Source organism: Bos indicus, chromosome 2, assembly GCF_029378745.1.
Source record: "Bos indicus isolate NIAB-ARS_2022 breed Sahiwal x Tharparkar chromosome 2, NIAB-ARS_B.indTharparkar_mat_pri_1.0, whole genome shotgun sequence".
In the NCBI taxonomy this organism is placed as follows: domain Eukaryota; kingdom Metazoa; phylum Chordata; class Mammalia; order Artiodactyla; family Bovidae; genus Bos; species Bos indicus.
This window is the reverse complement of record NC_091761.1, coordinates 73237602-73259398: the sequence shown is the minus strand read 5'-3', so window position 1 is coordinate 73259398 and position 21797 is coordinate 73237602. Positions and strand designations below refer to the sequence as shown.

Sequence of the window (21797 nt, the reverse complement as noted above, 5' to 3'; positions counted from 1 at the left end):
CTGAGGTGACTGGGCAATATAGGCATCAGGACTGTGTTTCAGGCAGAAGGACCAGCGAGAGCGAAGGCCCTGGAACTTCGCTGGTGGTCCAGTGCTTCCCAATGCAGGGATACCAGATTCAATCCCTGTTTCAGGGAAAAAGATCCCACATGCTGCAGCTAAGAGTTCCAGTGCTGCAACTGAGATTTGGCATGCTACAAATAAAGATCCCACTCTGCATGCCGCAACCAAGACCCGGCGCAGCCACACGAACAGAGAGTGAAGGCTCTGAAGTGGTAGAGAGTTTGGGACTGAAAAGAGGCCAGTGCCTGAGCCTGGTGTTCAGAGATATTTGACCCAGGCATTCAAATTTGGGAGTCATCAATTCTATAGGCTTTAAAAGTTTTTATGGAAATGGATGCACATTATTTTGGGGTGAGCCAAGTGAAAAGGGGAGAGGCTTTGGACTGAGCTGCTCACCAGAGCTCTGGGAGAGAGACAAAGATGATTACAGAAACTTGAGTAGGTGCTCAGCCAGAGGAGTCACAGCAAGGCAGTGCTCATTTGTTTTCATGAAAATGGAAAATTTTTCAGAAGGAAGGAGTGGTCAGCTTTGGGATGCTTCTGAGAGGTGGAGTTAGTGAAGAAGAGGAAAGTATTACTGGGATCTGCCAGCAGGGCAGTCACTGGTGATCCTGACAAGGGGAAACCCGAGGAGAGGTCCAAGGGGTGAACAGGAAGTGCCTCTGTGCAGCTCGCTGGTGGAGCGAGATTAAAGGGGCAGAAATCTGCTTAAAGGGGCTTCACTCTTTCTGGTGTCCCTGATGGAAGGCCTGTGAGCTCAAGAGGGCCTGTTAAAGACGGATGATTTAGAGAGTCTCAGCTGCTGGGAGGGAGCCGACCGAGGAGAGCTTGCAGATGCTGGAGAGCAGGCAACTGAAAAGGTTCAGAAGGCAAAACACGAGCGTTGTCCCATTATCAGAGGAGATGCTGGTGGCTGTTCTGATTTGCTGGTGAAGATCTCAGTTGTCTGGTCCTGTCTACTTTACCAATGGAGTAGGAGGTGAGGCTGTCGGGAGAGAGCTGCAGGGTAGGATAGGGTAGATGGGTGCTTGTAGAGAAAAAGGCAAACAGGCTTCCCAGAGAATGTGAGTGGGAATGTTGCTGGTGATCAGGGCCTTTCTGAATTTTGAGATGATCAATTAAAACCAGACTGGTTGGATATGTGTGTGTTCTCTTCCACATGGTCACCCCTGAAGGCCTGAGAAGGCAGCTGCTTCAGAGCATCGATTCACCCAAGGTTTGGGATTACTAGGCAGCTACTACAGAGAGAGAGACAGTGGAGGGTAGTGCCATGCTATTAACGCCCACGTGGAATTTAATCCAGCCTCAAAGGGGAGTGAGATTGAGAAGTTTATCTGATTAACGAGGTTGAGGCAGTGCCCTTGAACAGAAGAGCTGGAGGGATGGGCAGTTGTGGTGGGGAAGGAGGATCACGTGGTAAGGGACTGAGAGGCAGGAAGATGTGCTGCTATAGAGAGCAGAAAGCTGGAAGGAGGGATGTCGTCAGCCCTAGGAGGGGGCAGTCAGTACAGAGATGAGAGGAGCTGAGGTAGGAGGCAGGGAGGCTGGAGGCTCCGTGTGCTCTGGGTGAGGAGCATCTATGTGGGCCCAGGCGTGGAAGCCAGGCCCCGGGGAGTGGCTGCCCAACTGCCTGGTGTGCGGGGCAGGTCCTGTCCTGGAACACCCAGTTGGATTCCCTCAATCAGTGTCTCCTCCTTCTCTGCCACCGAGCACCTTCTTCAGGCCTCTGGTTTAGGGCTATCCTTACCGTGCCACCGTAATCTGTATTTCTGTCTTTTTGTCCTTTGAGGCAACGACCTCCTTGCAGCCTTGACTCTGCTTTCCTGCAGTTAGCCTCGTACATGTGTCAGCTCACTGAGTGACCTTGTGGCTGCTGGCAAGTGGGGTGCAGATCGGCCCAGGGGAGAGAGGCTTGCCTGGGACGTCTGTATAAGTCCACACCGTGTTGAAATTGTAGATTGTTATAGTGCAGAAGGTTGTCTTATTGATGGAAACAGCTGCTTTTGATGAGTGTGAATAAATTCTGCTCATTTCTGGCTTTCAGAGTTGGCTTGTCAGGTATGCTGTCTGCTTTCTCTGATTCTGCCAGGGAGACTTTTGATGTGTTTATTGATTCACTGGTGCTGGAAATATTACATTGTAGTTCTGTGCTGTGATTTAGAATATTATTTCATTACAGCTTCCTGAGTGCTTTGTAATATGATTTCTTGTTTCTTAATCCTCTACTTCTCATGCTCCATATGCTATAACTATCTAACATTTTCATATTTTAAGTTCTTAAGTACCCGTGCTGTGGACTTTTAGTGATGCAGTAGTATACTATCATAGTATAATGAAAATATTACTAACTTTAGGGCCAGGCAGATCTGGTGTTCAGTTACTGCCTGGTAGTTATTAGCTTTTACATTTTGGGCAAAGATGTTTTGGGTGTATTTTTGTTGTTGTTGTTGGCAGCACGCGCCACAGTGGCTTACAGGACCTTAGTTCCCTGACCAGGGATTGAACTTGGGCCCTGGCAGTGAAAGCTCAGAGTCCTAACCACTGGACCACCAGGGAATTCCCCTCTAAGCTACATTACTCTTTTCTTTTTTTAAAAACGCTGTTCGCTTTGGCTGCACTGGGTCTTTGTTACAGTACATGGCTCTAGAGTATGTAGGCTCAGCAGTTGCAGTGCTTGGGCTTAGCTGTGGCATGTGGGATCCTGTTCCCTGACCAGGAATTGAACCCAGGCCCTCCTGCATTGGGAGTGCAGATGCTTAGCCACTGGACCACCAGTGAAGTCGCTTAAGCTTCATTTCTTTGTCTTCAAAGTGGGAAATAATGCCTGCCCATTCCTTACAGGTGTCTCGCTGTCTCTGTCACCGCACTTCTCCCCTCAGCCATTCACAGGTTCCCACCTCCCTCACTTGCTTATGTTTTTTCCCCGCTCAAGTGCCTTAACTGATGTGTGACATCCTGTCCACGTTTCAAGACAGAGCTCCAGTTGAGCCTTGTGTAAATGGTTTTGACATGGTCTTCCAGGCTTTCTTGATTTATCCCTTCCCTAAGTGATTATAGTACTTACTCATAGCCCTTATGTGGCAGTATGGCATTCTGTCTGTGAAGTCTTCTATGTATCCTGTGTGTGTTGAATTCTTACACTGACAAGCTTTTTGTGAGTGTGTATATCTTGTTCTCTCCAAGTAAGTTGGAAGTATTTTCAAGTCAAGTCATAGATTATAGTTATTTCTTTTGTATCTTCTGTGGTTCAGTTCAGTTCAGCCACTCAGTCATGTCCAACTCTTTGCGACCCCATGGACTGCAGCATGCCAGGCCTCCCTGTCCATCACCAACTCCCAGAGTTTACTCAAACTTATGTCCGTTGAGTCGGTGATGCCATCCAACCATCTCATCCTCTATCATCCCCTTATGGTCCTGCCTTCAATCTTCCCCAGCATCAGGGTCTTTTCCAATGAGTTAGCTCTTCGCATCAGGTGGCCAAAGTACTGGAGCTTCAGCTTCAGCATCAGTACTTCCAGTGAATATTCAGGACTGATTTCCCTTAGGATGGACTGGTTGGATCTCCTTGCAGTCCAAGGGACTCTCAAGAGTCTTCTCCAACAGTACAGTTCAAAAGCATCAATTCTTAGGCACTCAGCTTTCTTTATAGTCCATCTCTCACATCCATACATGACTACTGGAAAAACCATAGCTTTGACTAGACAGACCTTTGTTGGCAAAATAATGTCTCTGCTTTTTAATATGCTGTCTAGATTGGTCATAATTTTCTTCCAAGGAGTAAGCGTCTTTAATTTCATGGCTGCAGTCACCATCTGGAGTGATTTTGGAGCCCCCCAAAATAGAATCTGTCACTGTTTCCATTGCTTCCCCATATATTTGCCATGAACTGATGGGACCGGATGCCATGATCTTCGTTTTCTGAATGTTGAGTTTCAAGCCAACTGTTTCACTCTCTTCTTTTACTTTCATCAAGAGGCTCTTCAGTTCCTCTTCGTTTTCTGCCATAAGGGTGATGTCATCTGCATTATCTGAGGTTGTTGATATTTCTTCTGGCAATCTTGATTCTAGCTTGTGCTTCATCCAGCCTGGCATTTCACATGATGTATTCTGCATGTAAGTTAAATAAGCAGGGTGACAATATACAGCCTTGATGTACTCCTTTCCTGATTTGGACCCAGTCTGTTGTTCCATGTCCAGTTCTAACTGTTGCTTCCTGACCTGCATATAGATTTCTCAGGAGGCAGGTCAGGTGGTCTGGTATTCCCATCTCTTGAAGAATTTTCCATAGTTTGTTGTGATCCACATGGTCAAAGGCTTTGGCATAGTCAATAAAGCAGAAGTAGATGTTTCTACTGTGGTAAGATGTGATGTATCATAAATTGTTGAGTAAATAAAAGTAATCAAGATGATGGGTAACCAAAGAAGATAAATGTATTTACCTCATTCAGGTATTCATTGTACAAATGTCTACAGACTGCACGTGTAAGATTGAAACACATTGCTGCACTCTTTTGAGGCTCCTGTTAACTGGTAGAATCCATTTTCTCACACTTTTATTTTGGGCTGGCCTTGTGACTTGCTTTGACAGTGGACTGTGGCAGAAGTGAATTGCAGGTTCTGCCTCCTGGGCCTTGTGAGGCCTGGCAGTCTTCCCTTTGCCATCTTGGAATGCTCCAACCACATGTACTGAACTACAGACTATATTACTGGGTTGTTAGAGATCACGTGTGGCAAGAGGTCCAGCCAACAGCCAGCATCATTGCCTCAGACATGTAGGTGATGCCATTGTAGACTCTTCAGCCTCAGTCAGGCTGGCATACAGCAGCAGCTACCTGAGTGATCCCAGGTAAGATTAGCAGAAGAACCTCCTGCTGAGCCCAGCCTATCATAGACTTGTAAGAAATGTCAACTTGTTACTGTTCTAAGTCACTAGTGAAAATGGCCCTACTACCTTTTTAAACTTCTTTTATGGAGAAGCCTTTAGTAGACTTGGAAGTTCAGAGCTCACAGCTGATTTTTGTTCTCTGCCCCACCCTCCATTGTCTTCACTCCTTTCTGGCGGTGACCTAAGTGCCACAGAGTAGTAGCTATAAGAAAGAGGTTCAAGAGAGAGCTATATATATATATATTTATTTTTTTTTTTTTTTAAATGCCCTGTGCAAGCTTTTCTGATCTTGAATCTTATTTGATGAATATGGAGCCACTCATCTCCCCATTGCCACCCTGGAAGTGCAGAGTCAAGACTGGAGGCTGTCTGACACATGTCCCTTACATCAGGCTGTCCTGCTGTGTGTTTCATTCTTGTTGAAGCTGGTATTTTTTAAGTTCTTTCTGTTGGCCTGTGGCAGAATTGTGCTGCTTCTTATGATGTAACTGTAAATACTTAAGAAACTCTTCCTGGGGGTGCAGAGGGAGAACACGTGTACTTATTTGTTGGGTAGCTAAAAATACCTGTGAAGGAAGGCACGGGAAGTTAGCAACACCTTTTGCTTTTAGGTGGGGAAATGTGGCCGGGGGATGGGAGTAGGGGCGAGATGTCTTGCACTTTTGTGCAAGAGAGGATCACCCATTACTTTTTTTTTTTAATTAAAGAAAAAGAACAAAGAGGACCCAGTTTGCTTAATGCTTTGGGGCTTCCAGTGTCATTCTGTGGATTTCATACACAGGAGTTTGTGACCTGCTTCTGAGTGTGGTAAACCTTTACTGCATAACTACTGTCAAGAAGCATATACTTACTTGTTAGAAATCATATGGAATTCCAGCTGAAGGTGAAGTTTTTATATAATACGTTTTTTTTTTTAATAAAATTTATAATACGTATTTTTAAAAATAACGGGAAAGAGCCTTAAATGCATGGGCTCCTTCCTCTCCTGGGAGTGGAGACTTTGCTATCTGGCCTGTTGCTTCCCAGCTCACCATGAAGTCTGACCTCCTTTCCCTGAGTTGGGACAGAACTAGGCCAGACTTGTAATAACAAGGATTTGAAGGTAGGAAAGGGAGACTTCCGGCTATGCAACCTTGGAAAATCACTTACCTTTGCCTCATTTTCCCCACCTGTAAAATAGGGATGTGTTAATGCCTACTTTATGGAAGTGGTTGGAGAATCAGAGATAAACTGTATAAATCATCTTGGCATAGAGCCTGACCCCTCATGTTGATGCTCAAAACTGATACCATCACTGTCATTACTGGTTAGTGTCTGCTGATTTTGGGCCCTTTGAAGGAGTAAGGGATATGAAATTCTTTTCACCGAGAATGAAAGACGTTTAGAGGAATAAGGAGTGATCAGTTATCTGCTGGTGTAACAGAGCACCACAAATTGGATGGCTTAAAGTATGAGTGAACAGTTTCTCATCATTCTGTGGTTTGACCAGGTGGCTTTTGTCTCCTTAGATGTATTTGTGTATCTGCAGTCAGACAGTGACTGGTAATGCTGAGTGGTCCCCCATGGACTCACTCCCATGTCTGGTGGTTGCTGCGGGCTGCTGTTTGGAGCGAGTTGGTTCTCCACTAATGGCTTCTTGTGCTCAGGAGGCTAGACCAGCTTCCTCACAGCATGGCAGTCACGCACGCTCCGGGGTCAAATCTCAGTTCATTTCTGCCGTCTCTGATTTCCCACTGGCCAGAGCAAGTCTCAGGACTCATCCCAGGGTCACTGGGGAGGATGAGGTTCCGTCTCGATGGAGGAGGAACAGCAAAGCCTTTGCAACCATTTTTAATCTACCAGTCTTGACCTTAACTAGCTTCTTGGCGAATATTGGGCCCGGAAAGAAAAGGTTCTATTGGTTTCTCCAGTTTTCATGTATTGCTGATATCTTCATTAGTCTGACATGGGAGCTGATTAAGGAAGTGGGGGTATTTTGTTTGGACTGAAAATTGGAGTGAAGGGTAATGGCTGCTTTGCTATATATGAAGACCTTTCCTGTGACGGAAGGACAAGTTCCATGGCATGGACATGACTGGAAAGCGATATCTCCTCCACTTAAGGAAGGACTGCCATGTGAGACATCAAGGCTTCTTGATTGGAAGGAAAGCAGAAAACGGGTAATCAGGGGCTAGGGACTTTGCAGAAGTGTTTTCCTCATTGGATGACTTGACTCATCTCTCATTCTAGGACTTGGAAAGAGCACTGTGGTTTTTTGCTAAGAGTGGAGGTGGGGTGGGTGACAGGAAGGGATAAAAACCTTGTGCACAGACTGGAAGAGTTACCCTGCCCTGAATTTCAGTCACTTGATTTATAAGATCAGATTTACCTGCTGAACCCCTGAGAGTTCACACTGACTGTTGGTGTGAAGAACATTTCTGTTTAGTACAGTGTTAGGGTTGCTGCATCTTGAAGATTGGTTTTCTGTGCATCTTCTTGGGTTAGGAATTGAGAAAAGACGTTGAAAAAATAAACATGTACAGTTGTTCCAGGAGCTGTAGATTAAATAGTCTGCCCATTCAGCCTGTCTAGTAAAAATGACTTTGGTACCTCCTCACATAGTTTGAGTTGTGCTATGCCAAGGGTGGTTTTGAGGTCTCCTAATTCTGTAGCAAAACACCAGGCCCAGTTGGTGCTTCTGCCCGTGGAGAACACTGTGTCAACAATGTGGTCAGAGTGTGAGCCTCTCCCCTTCTCCCTGTTGGTCACTTCTCTGGAGGAGGAGGCAGGGACCACTACCTGCTCGCCCTTTGTAAAGCTGCTGAGCAGGTGTAGGTGTCGCCTTTGACTTTGATTGTTGTTACTGGGCCAGCCAGTTTGGTCAGTGTTGTTTCTGTGGAGCCTGCCTCACTTCCTGCACTTGGATTGTAGGAAGCTGAGAGACAGGCTACAGTACGTACAGGGACTCAGACACAGTGGTGTTTGGTTTTTGGTGGGGAGCAGAATTTAAGGTACACATAAATCATCCAGCTGAAGCAAAAGCTTGCTCTTCTGACTGGTGCATTTAAAGCTGGAAAATTGTGAAAAACCTCAACCCACCAACTGTGAAGCTCATTGGTTCTTTGCTTTGGGCTTCGACGTTCTTCCTGATATAAATAATAATTATGTTATTCTGACATGTTTGCCAAGTGTTCATGCTTCTCGCTCCACTTGTGCTTAGAAACGATGCTGCAGCGCGAATGCTTTGTCTTTGATTAAATGTTTCCCAACATTTGAGCGTTTTGTTATCTGTGCTGATGTGTTTTTCTCTTCTCTTGCTTTTCAGAATGGACTGCTGAATTATGAAGTATTTCAGACCCAGGAGGAGAGCGTCACTCTGCCACTCATTCCTTTCTCCTCTACTAGTTATTTAAATTGGACTTTTAATATCCTCCCAGCTGCTCTTCAGCCACACATGGTGCATTGCTGCCATTCCTCGGATTGCATCTTTGACACACAGGCTCTTAGTAACCTTCAGCAAACAAAGAGGCCGCCTCCGGGGGCCGCTCACGGGGAGGGCGTCACCCCCACCGCCCTCTAGCTTCTGCGGCTCTGGATTGGAATTCCGCCATGGAGCCTCGCATGGAGGCCTGCCTGGCACAGGTGCTGCAGAAGGATGTGGGGAAACGACTGCAGGTTGGCCAAGAACTGATAGACTATTTCTCAGACAAACAGAAGTCTGCCGACCTCGAGCATGACCAGACCATGTTAGACAAACTTGTGGACGGACTCGCTACCTCTTGGGTGAACTCTAGCAATTATAAGGTAAGCCGTGTGCAAGAGGATGCTCTTCTAGGTGGCTGGGCTACCTAGCAGGGGTCAAAATGGGTCCTTTGAAGAGTCCTTTGAGAGCCATCAGCATGATTGATCCCTTGGTTTCCACTAAGACACTCAGTCACGTTGTGGCTTTTGGACATTTCATTCTAGAGCAAGTAGAGTTTTCTTTGATTTTTGTTGGGGATCAAAACACCCTTATTCTTCAGTGCACTGAGAGATGGCCCTGTGACCAGATAAAGAGAGGCTTTTATGTGGAAAAGGTGCAAGTATTTGAAGCCTTGAAGTTAAAGTGACTATCATGTCTTGCAGTGAGTGGCTCTTTGTGAATAACAAGTGGCCTCATTGATTTTCTTGGGGTTGGGGATTGGGATTGGCAGTAGGATGAGGGCTTCTTACCTTCAGGCTCCTATTTTGAAGTTGGCCCAGGTACCTGGCCAGCAATAGTATGGTTTGCCAAGGACTCTCCTGAGACCTGTTTGTGATGGCCTGGAGGGTATCCTTCAGGTTCCAAAGGTCAGGACTCCTCAGGTGCCCTTGGTGGGTGGGAAGGGAGCAGACAGGGTCCTATGACGCAAATGAGTTGTGAACCTTGTTGCCATTCAAAGACTGAGTTTTCATGAAGGAAAACTGGACTGGACTTGAAGTGCTGAAGGGGTGTCATTTCTCCCCCTCGTCCCCCTCCCCAGCCTTTAGTGTGTTAAGAAGCTGGCCCCTTTGGATCTAGGTTGAGATGGAAGACAGAGTGGGCTGTTTGCATGGTTGCTAATAGGTGCTATAGACCTTACAGACAAAGGGGCTTCCAGACACAGGACCTTCTGTGATTTTTTTTTCATTGTACCAGTCTTCTGACACATATGGACTTATAACGGCTGCTTACAGGATTTCTTTATTTGCTCTAATATAGACTTTGTTTTCCAATTACATTGAATCTTGATCTTATCTAAGAGTCAGCAGGCTTTAGATTTATTAAGGGTGTTTACCTCGGTCCCTAATATTTCATTTAGAACTGGACGTAAAGTTTACCTTCCTTGACTTTGAAAGTTGAGCTTAAATTTTGTCTGTTTCATTCATCTGTTTATTCATTTAGCTGACTTTAATAAGTACCTCTTACCTGGTCTGTGTTGGTGCTGGGTGGTGGGAGTGTTGCAGAGGGCAAGGGCGAGGTAGACTAGTGACGTCTCTGAGGTCTGTGAAGTCACCCTTTCTGTGTGCAAATTAGGATGCTTCTGGCTCAGAGTGACTGAATGCCGACTTAGTTGACTTAAAGTTTGCATAAGGAGATTGAGTAATTGCCTTTAAAAACTTAAGAAGTCCACATAGTTAAAGCAATTGCTAGGGAAGAAGAGTGACTGCTTATGTCTTTTACTTGGGAGGAAACCTTCTCTGAAGCTCCCCAGCAGACTTTTTTACATTACATTACTGCATAACTGGGAATGGACAGATGTCCACAGTGGCCTTCAGCCATCACGCTTCACCTCCTGGTCTCATGAAGGGGTTCAGCCTCCCCTGAGCCAAACCTGTGGCTGTGTGGAGGGGTTGGGTACCAGACTCCTGCTAGGAAGAAGGAGGCGAGGCAAGGGGCAGAGGTACATGGATGTTAAATAAGTAACCCACAGGTTTGCTGTACAGGGAGCTTTCTTAACCTCCCTGAGCCTGAGTTTCCTCATCCATAATGTGGGAAAGTTATTAGATGCACTAAATGAGAGTGAATATACAGTTATTACGGAGAAGGAAATGGCAGCTCACTCCGGTATTCTTGCCTGGAGAATCCTATGGGCAGAGGAACCCGATGGGCTGCTGTCCATGGGGTTGCAGAGTCGGTCATGACTGAAGTGACTTAGCATGCATGCATACAGTTATTATATGCCAGCCACATAATCAGCTTTCAGACATTGACAGTGTCAAGACTTGGTTTCTGTCGTCACTAAACTCGTAGTCTGGAAGTGGTGGGTAAGGATATATGAGTGAATGGTTACAATCAGTGTTGCGTGTGCAGTAATAAAGTGAAAGAAAGTGTTAGTTGCTCAGTCGTGCCCAGCTCTTTTGAGACCCAATGGACTGCAGCCCGCCAGGCTCCTTTGTTCATGGGATCTTCCAGGCAAGGACACTGGAGGGGTTTGCCAGTTTCCTTCTCCGTGGGATCTTCCCGACCCAGGGATCGAACCCAGGTCTCCTGCACTGCAGGTGGATTCTTTACCAGCTGAGCTATCAGGGAAGCAGTAATAAAGATGCAAGGAATTGGTGGGAAGACAGAAGAGAGTAGTAACACTGTCTAGAGGAACCCAGAGGTTTTGAAGACTGGGTTGATTATTCATAATAGGAATTGTAGGGTCACAGTGGAGTGAAAGATTAAGACTTGAGAACCTTTGTGAAGTAATTTCCAAGAAAGACAGCTCTGGGAAGGAAAGGAAAACAGGGTTTGCTGCTGATTTGCATGTGGTCATGGACAAGTCATTTTACCTGTCTGTGCAGGGCAGGTGTTTGACTAGGTCTTCACTCAGGAGCCTCAATCTCTGATAGCTTGTTTGACTTCATACTGATGGCTTTGGCGTCAAGGCCACGTCGTGTGGTTCTGATCTTACCTAGTGCTGAGCACCCCTCTGGTCTGTAAGGTCTCTTAAGTGTGGTGACCATGTGCCTTGTTCACACCTAAAGCCCAGAACCTGAAACACTGCAGGTGCTCAGCACATCCTAGTTCCCTGCGTGAACTCAGGAATTTAGGGGCATTCTTGGCAAATTTTCCTGGTTGCTTTACTGAAATCTGGAAGTGTATTTTTAAGGGACCTACAGCTGTTTTTTTTTTTTTCCTTAATCATGGATTGAGATTACTTAGTCAGAGCCTGAAGTACACTTCAGGTTTTATTTGAAGGGATTCACTTTGTAATAGGCAATTCTCTGAAGCTTGGCTTCTTGACATTTGTTTTTTTCTTTTTAAATTCAGAACTAAAAAGATAAGGGGAAAAGAGAAGCACTTTTGACCTTCCAAAATGATAACACTTAGGTATTGTTATTCCTTTTCCTAGTAAGAGAATGTGATGAATGCCAACATACTGTCTTATTTTAAAAAATAGTTTGCTGGAGCCTGGATCACGTTACCTTTGAGTATTAATGTGGTAGACAGGTTTGTACCTGGTTTTGATTAAGGTTTAATAGCTACTGATTCTTGCTTATTTACCATATGCATTTAATATCTCATTTAATCTTCATAACATTCCTGCAAGGTAGATGTGGTATCCTGATTTTATACATGAGGTCACGGAAATTACTGAGAATTAACGAGATAATTTCTCTTTGTGATCATGGAACTGGGATTTAAATGTATGACTCTGATTTCCTAGCCAGTGTTTCTTTCATTAGAATAGAGGTCAGCAAACTTTCTTAAAGATCACATGGTAAATGTTTTAGGCTTGGTGGGCCCTGTGGTCTTCTTGTAAATATTTAACTTGTTTGGGCCATTGTAAATGCAAAAGCAGCCCCAGATAATGTGTTTGTGAGTGGCGGTAGCTGTGTTCCAGCAAGACTTAATTTACACAAACAGATGGAGGTCGGCAGCCCCTGGACCGTAGTTTACGAGCCCCGGCACTGACTGAGGCACTGAGTGCCTGCGGTGTGTAGATACTTTCCTCACTGGTGGGAACTGTTCGTGATTCATTTGCGAGAAGAGTGAGCCTTATAATTTGTACCTAATTTGGGAATAGGGGAAGCCATCATTTTGATAGAACTCAGTTTGCTTTTGGAGCATCTTATATGATATTTTAGGAAGCTTTTCTGGCTCTTTCATGCAGACTCATTTTAGGGTCAGTATATGTTCTGTTAACCTGTCACTGATTACTGTGAGCTGACTTTGCTGAAATCAGCCTCTGTGCACTGGTACCAGATTGAATCTCAGAGACAGAGTTTTGGGTGAAGTAGAAAAGAATAGCGTTGTTGCTTTGCTTGGCAAAAGAGGCACAGCAGGCTTCTGCCCCCTAAAACTAGATGTCCCAGAGGTGGAACCAGGACCTTGCCTCAGGGCTGCACTGTGTTTCTTGGCCGCTCCTCCCTTGTCTCTGCATCCCTTCCCTTCCTGGATTAGCAACTGTTCCATCTGAACTCAGGGAAAGTCGAGGAGGCTGATCGTGCCCAGGAGCCCCTACAGTTGGCTTTGGACGTTGTTGGGTCATCTTGGGGAATGAGTAATTGGTTATTTAAATACTGTCCTCATACAGCTGGAACACCCCAGGACTACACTGTGGGGATGCTTTTCACCCCCATCCCCAATCCAGGGTGTCACTGTGTGGACTTTGTAAGTCCTTTGTGATGTCACAGTGACTGTGGGAAACACGGAAGAGATGGAGTCTTTATTTGTTTATGAGACTTCTTTTCTAGATTGTGTGTGTGTGTGTGTGTGTGTATGCTCAGTTGTGTCCAACTCTACAGACTGTAGCCTGCCAGGCTCCTCTGTCCATGGGATTCTCCAGGCAAGAATACTGGAGTGGGTAGCCATTCCCTTCTCCAGGGGGTCTTCCCAACCCAGGGATTGAACCCGGGTTTCCTGCATTGCAGGCAGATTCTTTACCGTCTGAGCCACCAGTACCAGTAGTTATGCTAAATATGTGTTCATTTTTAACTTATTATCACAAGATGAGATGGATCTTGGTATATTCATTTAACAAATGAGAACATTGATGTACAGATAAATCAGGTAACTTGATCAAGATGACAGAGCTAGTAATCAAGGTTTCTGGGCCTTGAACCTAAGTCTCATGCAGTGACTGAAGTGAATTAAGCACTGATCCTGTGTGGATAGTGCCCTGAGGGCTGGGTATCCCTGGGGGAAAGATAGGCCAGGCACGGTCCCTTCCTCACAGTGGAAGTGCTGGGCCAGTGCTGGGCAGCCTCACTCTGTCTGAATCTGATACATGCGGACTCCAGCCCAGGGCATTGTTGTCTCAAGGCCCAGGCCATGCTGACTTGAAATTTGTAGGATCTCTTTTAACTGAGGGCTTCCTTAATCTCTCCCCTAATGGTCTTAGTGGTCTAAAGGTAGGACTGTAAGGAATCTATAAAGTTGGAGAGGCCTTGATGGAAAGATGGGGTTAAATGGGACCAGAAAGGATCAAAAGGAGTGAATTGCAAATTCAGAGTGACTTCTCTTCCTTCTTGTTCATTCGTGTCTAGCAGCACTGTCTCAGTATAGACTGTAGAAAGTTTCGTCTCTTTTATAGCTGCTCTGTGGAGCACAGTATGACCACTGCCCTGGTTCAGGTGCCCTTTCTGGCCTGAGGGGAGGGTGCTAACAGATAAGGGAGGCTCCTCTGTGCCCCTTGCCTATCTCTAGAACCTTGACTTTCATTGAGGTTTTAATTTTCCCCCTGGTGTCCTTGAGAGAAGAGCCAGAAAGGATGATTGGATTCAGATTAAGTGACTTCTGTTTCTGGCTCTCTGCTTGGTGCTGCCACAGTGATGAGGCTTCTCAGAGGCTGTTCCTTTTCCCCAGGTTTTCCCTGCTGCCTTGTCCCATCGGTTGCAAAAGTTGAATTTTTCTGGGTATAGTTTAAAGACAGGTGCCTCTCTTCTAAGTAGGAAAGCTGCAGTGAGTGGTACTCAACAAAAACAAAAGCAAAGCAAAAAAAAAAAAAAAAAAAAAGCCAGGAAGAATTATTTTAAGAAAATTTATATGACTTGTCAAATAAAAATGGTGTCCTTTATGTATGTAATTAATGGCATTTCTTCCTGAGTGTGTGTGTATGTATATGCAAGGGCAGCAAAGTGCATTGGAAGTAGTTCAGATTGGAAGATGAACAGTCTGAATTCTCATCCTGGTTCTGCTATTTAGCCTTTTGAGCAAGTCAGTCTACTCATCTGTGAAATGAGTCTGGTGATAGCTGGTGCATAGCATTGTTATGAGGGTGCAGGGAGCCTGTAGATGAAGGTGTCAGGGCCGCTTGGAGTGAGCGTGTGGTCAGTGAGAGGAGGATGATGAGGATATGCAGTTACTGGGCCCAAAGACGACAAGATCTGTAGAAAGTGAACCTTTATGTGGGACTGAGTTTGTGTGCCTTCCTTAGTCCTGGTCAGCCTGTTCCTTGGAGCAGAGGCCTTGGATCCTTTGTAACAAGATATGAATCCTTAAACCATGCACTGTTGATAACAGAGGACCTGAGCAGAGCAGCAGCTGGCCTGGAATTCTAAGAGTGAGTTTAAAACCTACTGGCAAAGGCAGTCTGCTGATGGAAGACCCCTGTTTTCAGAGGGTTTCATTTGTTCTTTTTATTTTTAACTAATATTTCACCTTGTTTCAGAAAGCTCAAATTGAAATAAGGATACATATAATGAAATCATAAATTGAATGTCAGAGCAAAAAGAAAGAGAAACAGCTAGGGTGAGAGCACAGAGCCGACAATGAGGCTGATAAATCCGTGATTTTGATGTTTATGAATAGCTCACTTTTATGAAGCACTCATATCAGGATCCGTGAAGCACTTCTTGTTCATTGCTTTGTTTAATCATGAGGCAAGTACCCCTAATAAGCTCTGGGATTGCTCCCATTCAACAGCTGGGAACTGCTTAAGAGCAGAGAAGCAACTTGCCCAGGGTCACAGAACTGGAAAGTTATTTAATCTGGATAGTCTGTCCTTGGAGCCCACATCCGTAGCAGAGCAATACTGCTTCCTTTATAATGCTGCAACAATATTTATAGTATATTTATCAGAGCAAAAGAGTGTTATGGTGTACCCCACAGCTAACAGTGATGACTTTAGGAGACTGGGTCCTGAGTGACAGAGAAGCAGCTCATTTTGTACTTTAATAAAAAACCAAAACGATTTAAGATAAGTGTATTTAAAACAGTTTTTTGACTGGTCCTAATGGAATCTTGACCTTATATACTGTTTAACCTCTTTATTTTGGAAGATAGTCAAACCTACAGGGAAGTTTCACAAAACTGGAAAAAAGCATTGTTTACTATAGCCAAGATATGGAAGCAGCCTAAGTGTCCATTAATGGATGAATTGGTTGGCCAAAAAGTTAGGGTTTTTCTGTAAAATGTTATAGAAAAACCCAAAGGAACTTTTTGACCAACTCAATACGATGGAATATTATTCAGGCATAAAAAAGAATGAAATAATGTTATTTGTGACCTGGATGGACCTTGAGGATATAATGCTAAGTGAACTAAGACAGAAAAAGACAAATACATCCTGTATTATCTCACTTATATGTGGAATCTAAACAAAACAAAACACAAACCAAGTTCACAAATGTCTGCCAGAGGCAATAGTTGGGGCTTGGGCAAAATAGGTAAAGGGAGTCGAAAGGTACAAATGTCCAGCTCTAAAATTACTGAGTCCTGGTGGTGTAATGCACAGCATGGTGAAGTCAGGAATGCTGCCTTGCATAGTTGAAACTTGATAAGATAATAAATCTTAAAAGTTCCCATTATAAGAAAAAAAAATTCTGTAAATGTGTGTAGTGATGGATGTTAAGTAGATTTACCGTGGTGATCATTCACAGTGTATACAAATACTGAATCATTATGTTGTCCTCCTGAAACTAACATAATGTTGTGTGTCAATACCTCAAACCCTTCCCCACACCCAAACATTCCAGTGCAGAGTTTCCATGTGTTTCATCCAGACCCCAGTGGCAGTACTTCACCACTTGTTTATCTTCTCTGTATGTGAACTGTTGGACAGGAAGTGGTAGACCTTGTGCTCCGTCACTCCTAAATATTCATGTTTCCTAAAGACAAGGGCATTCACTTATATAGTCTTAATGCAGGTCTTGGAGAAGGAAATGGCAACCCACTCCAGTGTTCTTGCCTGGAGAATCCCAGGGACAGCAAAGCCTGGTGGGTTTGCAACCTCTGTGGGGTTGCACAGAGTCGGACACGACTGAAGCGACTTAGTAGTAGTAGTAGTAGTAGTAGTAGTAGTAGTAGTAATGCAGGTCTAGGACCTTAATGCAGGTCCTAATACTGTATTAGGATTGATAAGAGTACTAATCCCTGGAGGAGGAAATGGCAGCCTGCTCCAGCATTCTTGCCTGGAGAATCCCGTGGACAGAGGAGCCTGGAGAGCTACAGTTCATGGGGTTGCAAAGAGTGGGACACGCCTGAGCACACACACATGATCCAGTCTGTGAATCTTATGCATGTTTCACCTATTGTCCTGCTAATGTCCTTTATAGCAAAAGAAAGAAAAACTGTGGTCTACAATTAAGCTCCCCGGCTGCATTTTCATTCTCACTTGTATGGTCTCCTTTGACATCTGTCTTTGTCTTTCTTGACTTAATACTGGGCTGTTTCTTTTGTACAGTCCTTCCATTTGAGCTTGTTTTCTGCTTCTCATGGTTCGATTGGTTGTGTGTTTTGCAGTGGGAAAACCATGGAAGTGATCATTGTGTCATATCAGAAGGCACGTAATATCTTTGTCCTAGTTGGTAAAGAGATGTTTGCCAGGTTACTTCTGAAACGTGTTATTTTTTCCTCTTATAATGAATAGGTATCTTGTGGGGAGATATTTTGAGACTATGTAAATATCCTGTCTAGCTTTAGTATTTGTTGATGATCCTTGCCTAAGATAATTATTTGGATGCTAAAGGGTGATTTTCTGATTCCATCATTTCTTCTCCATTTATCAGTTGGCTTCATTTACTTTTGAAATGTATATCCAACTTATATGCAGAGTACATCATGAGAAACGCTGGACTGGAAGAAACACAAGTGGGAATCAAGATTGCCGGGAGAAATATCAATAATCTCAGATATGCAGATGACACCACCCTTATGGCAGAAAGTGAAGAGGAACTGAAAAGCCTCTTGATGAAAGTGAAAGTGGAGAGTGAAAAAGTTGGCTTAAAGCTCAACATTCAGAAAACGAAGATCATGGCATCCGGTCCCATCACTAAATGGGAAGTAGATGGGGAAACAGTGTCAGACTTTATTTTTCTGGGCTCCAAAATCACTGCAGATGGTGACTGCAGCCATCAAATTAAAAGATGCTTACTCCTTGGAAGGAAAGTTATGACCAACCTAGATAGCATATTCAAAAGCAGAGACATTACTTTGCCAACAAAGGTCCGTCTAGTCAAGGCTATGGTTTTTCTTGTGGTCATGTATGGATGTGAGGGTTGGACTGTGAAGAAAGCTGAGCACCAAAGAATTGATGCTTTTGAACTGTGGTGTTGGAGAAGACTCTTGAGAGTCCCTTGGACTGCAAGGAGATCCAACCAGTCCATTCTGAAGGAGATCAGCCCTGGGATTTCTTTGGAAGGAATGATGCTAAAGCTGAAACTCCAGTACTTTGGCCACCTCATGCGAAGAGTTGACTCCTTGGAAAAGACTCTGATGCTGGGAGGGATTGGGGGCAAGAGGAGAAGGGGACGACAGAGGATGAGATGGCTGGATGGCATCACTGACTCGATGGACGTGAGTCTGGGTGAACTACAGGAGTTGGTGATGGACAGGGAGGCCTGGCGTGCTGTGATTCATAGGGTCGCAAAGAGTCGGACACGACTTAGCAATTGATCTGATCTGAAATGATAGCAGGAATTAAGTGTATACTTTGATAGTTATCCCCAAAAGGAGCTACTGTGAAGAAGAAAATGTTTAAAATTAGTCTTTTGTAGGTACATTTATATTCATAAAGAATTTAAGGCTGCCTAATTGGACTGTGAAGAATGCTGAGCACCGAAGAACTGATGCTTTTGAACTGCGGTGTTGGAGAAGACTCTTGAGAGTTCTTTGGACTGCAAGGAGATCCAACCAGTCCATTCTGAAGGAGATCAGCCCTGGGATTTCTTTGGAAGGAATGATGCTAAAACTGAAACTCCAGTACTTTGGCCACCTCATGCGAAGAGTTGACTCATTGGAAAAGACTCTGATGCTGGGAGGGATTGGGGGCAGGAGGAGAAGGGGACGACAGAGGATGAGATGGCTGGATGGCATCACCGACTCGATGGACGTGAGTCTCAGTGAACTCCGGGAGTTGGTGATGGACAGGGAGGCCTGACGTGCTGCGATTCATGGGGTTGCAAAGAGTCGGACACAACTGAGCGACTGAACTGAACTGAACTGAATCCTTTGTGAACAGAAAATTAATGTGATGAAATTTGGTTTGGACTCTGGGCTTCCTGGAAGGCAAATAGAAACAGAGATGAAAGGAAAAAAAAAGAAACAGAGAGATGGTTATCTTTCTGTGTATTTTAAACAACTGTGGAAGGAATATAGAAAGGTAAATAACAATAGAATGTCTTCTTGGATTTAGCAGGATATTAAAGGACACTTTGTATGAGGAAGAGAAAGAAGAGTATGGAAAACACATGGAATAGAAGACAGTACCGAAGGAGGGGCAGGTTCCTGTGGACACAGTTGAGCAGTAGCTGTTGTGTGTTGTTTAGTCCCTCAGTCAGTCGTGTCTGACTCTTTTCAACTCCTAGACTATATGTAGCCCGCCAGGCTCCTCTGTCCATGGGATTTCCCAGTCAAGAGTACTGGAGTAGGTTGCCATTTCCTTCTCCAGGGGATCTTCCCGACCCAGGGATTGAACCCATGACTCCTGCATTGGCAGGTGGATTCTTTTACCACTGAGCCCCCAGGGAAGCCCTCACTAGTTACAGCTTTGGGCTAAGGGGGAAATTGTCAGGTGGCATCCAAGGTGACTAGGTAAGCAAGAGCTGACTGATAGCACTGAGTTAATCTTCTTAACAGGTTAAGTAGAGGAAGAGTCTGTGACAAGGACCACAGCAAAGAATCCAGAGAAACTGGATGAAACTGGCTTGAATAGACATGGGAATCGACCTGGAGGAATTATCTGGCTACAGCTGACTTTCACCAGGGATTTGGGGTAGGGGCAAAGACAGCTATCTGTTGTGGCCCAGATGCCTGGGGTTATAGATGGGTAGGTAGTGCTTGGTGCCAGGCCTGGTGGTGGGTCGAAATTTGTGTTTAATCATCTTTAAAGGCTTTGTGGAAGAGAGGGGCTTTGGGCGTTTTTTGGATGAGAGAAGGGAGATAGCTCAGTGACTCAATAAGCAGCGTGTCACGGGTGTCCTTAGTAGAGGTGATGTTCTGAGAGGAGTGGCATGTTCTGCACTCGTAGGGTGGAGCTAGAGCCCCAGGTAGGGAGTGCCTGGCCTCTGGCACCTTAGGAGGCCTGGGAACCAACTGGAGGGGGAATGGAAGCCATTGAAGGGCCAGAAACTCTGGGTGCTGATGTGGGTGGTGTAGACTCAGCTGAGTTGATGTAGCTTTAATGCATGCTTTTCTTCCATGAGTTTTTAGCTATCATTTCTTTATCCGTAGTTGTCAACATCTAGGCACAAGCCTCACTGCACTGAGCATCGTTGAACATGCGCACACTCTTGCCCTCTTGTGTGTGTCTGCGCTGGAACTTCTGAAGAGTTGAATTGATGGGTCGGAGTGGGCCACGTTGCCCACCCACCGGTGCTGTGTGAGTGCCCTGGAACCAGTCCAGGGTGTTATTTTCCTGAATGTTTTTTCCTTTTCACTGGGCAAGTGAAACGATGTCTCTGTGTTGCCAGGAGCAGTGTTGGAGAACCTTTCTACTGCTTCTGACCTTTCAGATAAAAGCAAGTCTTATAAGGATATAAAATAAATAATTTTATTTTTGTTAATCTCATTTCCTCCTTACATGATTGATGCAAATAGGTTCTGTCTGGGCCATCTTAAGACATTAACAGGGTAGGGGACGTCATTAGTCAGGAGGAGGGCATACGCATACCTTTACAAAGGCTACCCTGAAGTGGATTAAAGAAGTGGGATCTCTGTTGTCATTTATTTCCATTAGCTGTTCTTTCTTTTCTTTTTTTAAACACAAATAAGAGAGTTATAAGGAAAAAACAACCGTAATCCATTTCTTCTTAATGCTCCTTCCTTTTTCCAAGTGCTTTCACATCTACCAGAACCTAAATATCAGTTCATCCTCACTGGGCTTAGATGGGAGATGCTGAAGAAAGCTAAGTGGATAGTCAGTTGGTTTTTGTTGGGCAGTGAGGGTAGGTGCGTGATTCTGTTCAATTCTTCGTATAATTTTAGCCCAACCCAAGGAGTATTTTTTTAACAGCTTTGTAAAGAAAAGAACTGATATTAACCTTTCTGATTGTGATGAGGAAGTCAGGTAGACTTTGATTGAGTAGTAACTCAGTTCAAACCAGTTTAAGCCAGAGAGGGTGTTACTGGGGCAGACCACTGGCTGGGAGGGGTGTTGGGATGGACTACTGTGGCAGCAACATGGGGTGGGGCGTGAGGGGTCTTGCTCTGTCTGGCCGGTGGCTTCTGGGACACTCCGTTCAGCATTGCTCTCGGCCACCATGGCCCCACCTCACATCTTGTAGCCCCATCACCAGGGGCAAGAGTCTCTATTCTCCCAGCTTGGAGTAAATCACCTCTCCAAGCCCTTGGACCACTCACTGTGGCCAGGGAGGTGTGCTGCTGCAAGGAAATGGTGGCCTTGCTCAGAAAACATCTGTGTCAAGGGCTGGGAGAAGTCGTTGGATGGGTTCCCCTAGCAGAAAGAGGGCTTGGCTGGGGACAAGTGGCCTGAGCGTGACCACTGTGGGAACGATGAGCTTCATGGGAACTTCGTGTCTTTTTACTGGAGAGGCTGCAGGGGCTTCCATGCTGCTGCTGCTGCTAAGTCGCTTGAGTCGAGTCTGACTCTGTGCGACCCCATAGACGGCAGCCCACCAGGCTCCCCCGTCCCTGGGATTCTCCAGGCAAGAACACTGGAGTGGGTTGCCATTTCCTTCTCCAATGCATGAAAGTGAAAAGTGAAAGTGAAGTCGCTCAGTCGTGTCTGACTCTAGCCACCCCATGGACTGCAGCCCACCAGGCTCCTCCGTCCATGGGATTTTCTAGGCAAAAGTACTGGAGTGGGGTGCCATTGCCTTCTCCGAGGGGCCTCCATGGACAGCCCAGAAATTGGGATCAGAGCCCTGGACTCACACCACAGCTCTTGTACCTGTTGATGAGGCCTCTGCTCCTCGTGCTCAGGAGTCAGCACCCTGAGGCGGGCCCCTCACTTCTGGGCTGGCATCTCTGTGTGCGCCTCAC

The 21797-nt window shown here is 45.3% G+C and overlaps 1 protein-coding gene across 15 annotated transcripts in view; it reads left to right on the top strand.

The window, feature by feature from the left end:
• Window positions 1-21797, top strand: part of CLASP1 (cytoplasmic linker associated protein 1) — a 273403-nt gene that overhangs the window by 30745 nt on the left and 220861 nt on the right. For all 15 annotated transcript variants that reach the window (XM_070769105.1, XM_070769110.1, XM_070769114.1 and 12 more), the window contains exon 2: window positions 8253-8731. In XM_070769105.1, the coding sequence (XP_070625206.1) occupies window positions 8537-8731 (195 nt within the window). In that variant the 5' untranslated portion in view covers window positions 8253-8536. The remainder of the gene's footprint in view (window positions 1-8252; window positions 8732-21797) is intronic.